At 37.8% G+C, this 4,579-nt stretch overlaps 1 protein-coding gene across 1 annotated transcript; it reads right to left on the reverse strand.

Annotated features, from left to right (window-relative positions):
• Window positions 1-605: 605 nt before the first annotated feature.
• Window positions 606-4,276, reverse strand: LRP2BP (LRP2 binding protein; the record flags this gene model as incomplete). Its single annotated transcript, XM_010087684.1, has 5 exons — window positions 606-829; window positions 1,296-1,401; window positions 1,487-1,629; window positions 3,131-3,244; window positions 4,161-4,276. Coding segments are annotated over 5 exons (703 nt in total), but the record flags the coding sequence as incomplete, so codon positions are not given.
• Between the last annotated feature and the right edge of the window lie 303 nt (window positions 4,277-4,579).

Raw genomic sequence — 4,579 nt, forward strand, 5'->3', positions numbered from 1 at the left:
GGCCCCCAGCCAAGGGCAAACCCATCGCAAAACTAAAGGGCAATAATGTGGCACTGTGTGCAGCAGCTACTTCCAGGTCCCAGGCTGTGCTGCTTGGAGTTGGTTACTGTAGGATCCCACCCAGTATCAATGCTTGCATTTCCTATAAAGGACATAGGAACTGGACTAAAGCATATTGAGCCACAGAGTAAGGAAGTGATGGGATGGAAGAGAGGGTAGAAATGACATTAAGATGGGGGATGTGGAGAACAGCATATTTGCAGGTGTTTAAAAGGGAATGGTGAAGGCAGGAGCCTAGAGCAGATTGTGGACTGAAGATACAGGAAGGCAGGGTTGAGTGGGGGCTTCTACGTTGGATTCTAGTTCAAGGCTGTTTTGCTTCACAGGATTAGAAAGAAAGGTTCAACTGTAATGAATAATTGAGAACGTTATGGTATAAATTATGTCTGTGGTTTGCTATTCCCTCTTCAAGGATGAGATCTTGCAATTCATTATCTCAAATGTCTCTTGAGTTGGAGAGACAAGAGCATGGACATAACTTTAATCTGAGTTCTGTGGTCTTACATGAAGAACTATAATAAAAAATAAAGTTAAATTAACTTCACCTTTTGGCTATTGCAGCAGCTGTTGAGTAAAATTTTCTTTTGTAATAATATTCCACAAGATGGCCTTGAGCATAGATGTTTCCACGTTGTGCTGCTTCTCTCAAACACTCCAAAGCAGCCTTAGTGTTTTGACATATACCTTGTCCATAGAGATACATAACACCAAGTGCACCCTGTGATTCCAGATTTCCATTGCCACATGCTTCTGAATGCCAGAAAAAGGCCTATACAAGAGGCATAAAATTAGAGTATACATTCATTTTAGCTGCTTTTCTTGCATACTGTTTCCATAAAAGCTTTTACATTAACCAGCCTCTAAGAAGTACTTGTACGTAAAAGAAAGCAGAATGCTTGTAAGGTTTTTAAACCTGCTTCATTTCCTGTTGGAGCTATCAGTCAGTGACACCTTGATTTTTGAAGGGTACCAAGGCTGACAAAGCTTTAATTCATTATATCCTTCTCCCTGCTACTCCAAATAAACAAACAAACAACAACAAAAAAACCCAACTTGGCTAGCAGTGTTGAGTCAAAATGAGGGATTCCAGCCCTCTGTTCACATGGGCTTAAATGGATAATGCCTAGCAGTAGTTACAATACAGTTTTCAGAGTCAAAGATACTGCTGTCCTCTTTCTGTGAAATTCAAAATTACTTGAGACTCATGAAGCTCAAAAGGTACAAGTGGGCTTTACCTTCTTCAGATCTTTTAGAACTGACAGAGAATAAAGCATTCCTAAAGTACTCTGGGCCTTCACGCTTGCTTTTGGGTTCCCATGGTTTGCAGCAATAAGCCACAACCTAAGAAAATGTGGACAAAGAAAGTTTAAGTAGCACAGTATCTTAGCATCTTACACTCATATGGAGAATTACTGACTGCCATTACCTTTCAGCCTCTTCAGTTGATTGCTTAACACCACATCCTTCATAATATGCTCTGCCAAGATTGTATGCAGCTGCAAACTTCAAGTGTCTTGCTTTTGGGGAATCAGAGTCAAGTATTTTCTTCATGTATTCCACCCCCTTTTCCTAAAATGTAGGCATTTTAATTATTACATTTAGTCTGGGAAGAGGAGGAAATAAAGAACCTGAGAATCCCCTAACTTCTGCAAGTGAAGACAGGCTGAGACATACTGCTAAGACAGTCTGGAGAACAGTGTCATACCAAAGCAGAACTGATGTTTGGTTACTAGACAGCCCCTAGATTTCTTACTCCAGCATATTTTTAATGTGAAATATTGCCTTATAAATGTTCATCTAATATTGCATTATTGATAAAAATTTTATTAAAAATATTCTTCTGCTTACATAAATGAATGTTACATCCTAAACTTGCTACATTTTCAATTTTAGACTTCTGTAATCTTTTTCACATTGCATGATGTACCTGAAATCATAAAACAACCTTAACAGAAGGCAAAATTATATAATAGCACACTCTGAAGTCCCTTCATTAAAAATACCTTAGGCTCATAATGGACAAAAAATTATAGTGTTAAATAAGCAAACAGAGAACATTGCATATGAGCATCTGTATGGTGTACCACCCAAGGAACTCGTAAGTATTTTGGAAACAAGATTTACGATGCTAGGATTTAGTGTGGACACTAGAAATAGTCCTTTATAAAGAATTCATCTTTTATTCACCTCTCATATGATAATAAAAAAGAAAGAAACTTTACTAAAATGTTTATTTACAAGTAAACCAATGTGGTAATTATACAGGCATACAGCATACGGAACAAAGGAACCACCTCTAAAAGCCAGCACAATATTTTCTGCTCTGCTGACAATCCTCTTAGCACCAGACAAGAATCCAATCTGTTAAAGCACTGTTTGGTTCCTTTTCTTGCCCTCCTATCTTGTTATCTACCCTTTCTTTCATCCTCTGTATTCTTTCCTTATACCCTTCTTTAAGATTATGTTTTCCCATAAATTAACTCCTTTCTTCTTATTGTAGCAATTTACTCCTTTGTCTTCCTTTTTGTAATGTAATTCTTCAATTTGAATTATTCAAATTCTTGCAATTCATTTGTCTAATTTAAAAATATTACTGCCAACCATTGGCAAAAGCACAATCTTCTTTAGCATCCGTGTTAAGAGAATAGAAGGTACCTTAAAAAACATCTCTGTGCAACGGATGTTTTACACTTTGAAATACAGTTGAGTTCATTTTTAGTTTATTTTCATTTATAGACACTGCTTATTAAAAAGTAACAAATTAATAGCCATTTTTAAACATAGCCTCCACACAAAGTACAACCAAACCCTTGGAAGTTATATTTTAAAATACAAATTATCATAAGCAATTTTCAGATAAACCAATTTTATTGTAGCTGTTCTTGAGAACTTCAGCCTAGAACCCTGTCTCTTTAATGATGGCTTCTAAACATCTGTACATTATATATAACTAATTCTAAATCAAAGACCTGTTTATTTTAAACTAAATAATCAAGCTTACAAAGAAGCTCTCCATAACTATCACCTAATATTAAAAGAAAAGTAAAAAGTGTACAGCTACATTACTCACAGGGTCTTCTGTAGTGCCTAGTCCATCATAGTGCATTACACCAAGCTGATACATTGCTTGAAAATCTGTATCCTTGATTTTTTCGAATTGTATAAATGCTGCTTCATACAACCCCTGGGAAGGACAGAATAAACAATGAAGTACACAGAATGAAGAGAACTTATGGCAGCTTAACTCTCCAGTATATGTTCTCTTACAGGTTTTCAAGCAGAAGCATTTCCCTCATGAACAAAGAGCAAAAAATTGCAACCACAGAAGTGGCAGAAACAGAAATAGAGTAAGCCAACAAACACAACTAAGTTGGATAGGGTGGAAGCACTTTGGACTTTCAAACAAGTTTTCATTAGTTTTATATATATATTAAAAAAAACCATAAATATAAGTGTGGTATAGAAACATAATCTCTGAGATCCAAAGACTGACAACTTTTCTTCCCTCCCCCAAATGCCATCTTTTTAGTTTAAGGAGATAACAAAAGACTGACAACTTTTCTTCCCTCCCCAAAATGCCATCTTTTCAGTTTAAGGAGATAATAGTCTAATTCAGATGCCCTACCTTATCTATCTGACATCCCTTAACTTAGGGAAGCTATTTTTATACCTCAAGGGTTTAAGACTATGCTTTTACATCTCAACTAAGGGTTGATTTCGCAGAGACTGAACACAGAACGTCTGAGGGACCAGTAACTGAAAACCCAGTGTGTTGTGTTGTGTTGTGTTGTGTTGGGCCAATCAGCTGGCCAAAAAACAACTCGGCTTGGAAGTTAGCTGTAGGGATAGGCAGCTGCTTACTTCTCTGGTCCTTAGGAGACCTAAGAGGAAGCTGGAAGACACCACTAGATGCTTGGGGAAAGTGTAGCAAAAATGTATTGAGGGGGAACATCTGGTGATTTTAAGGGGAAAAAAAAACCAAAACAACAAAACCGGCATAGACATCTCTTGTAGTTTTTTTAAGGTGTCTCTTTTTCCTCTGAAATGGTATTGAAAATTGTCAGCTTTATAATATTTGCTCAAAAGAAGGAAACCACAACCTCTTCGTAGTACAGTTGTCCTTTCAGAAAACGTGCCAGGGGATCTCCACCTGCTGTTCTCTTCGCCAGCAGCTCCTCTGCTTTTGCAAATAAAGCAGCACGGCTGCAGTCTTCTGCTTAAAAACAGACATTTATTTGGGTTTTTCTAAGTGGAACAGCATCAATACACACAGTAAAGGTCTGAAGCTGGGGGTGTCCCCTTTTTATGACATCTTTAAAAGACTAAGATGAAAGAGAGGGCTATTTGAAAAAAGGAAAAGCTCAGTGATGGCAGCCTGACCCTTGTGAAGGTTAAGTTCGCCATGGAATGAGTTTAAAAGCCAACCTGAACAACTGAGGGGGCTTCACACCTCAAAACACCTTTCGATGCCTGCCGGGAAGCAGCAGGACTACGAGACCCTCCCCGTCCCGGCTCCGGC

This window comes from Pterocles gutturalis, unplaced genomic scaffold (assembly GCF_000699245.1).
Source record: "Pterocles gutturalis isolate BGI_N339 unplaced genomic scaffold, ASM69924v1 scaffold23901, whole genome shotgun sequence".
NCBI lineage: Eukaryota > Metazoa > Chordata > Aves > Pterocliformes > Pteroclidae > Pterocles > Pterocles gutturalis.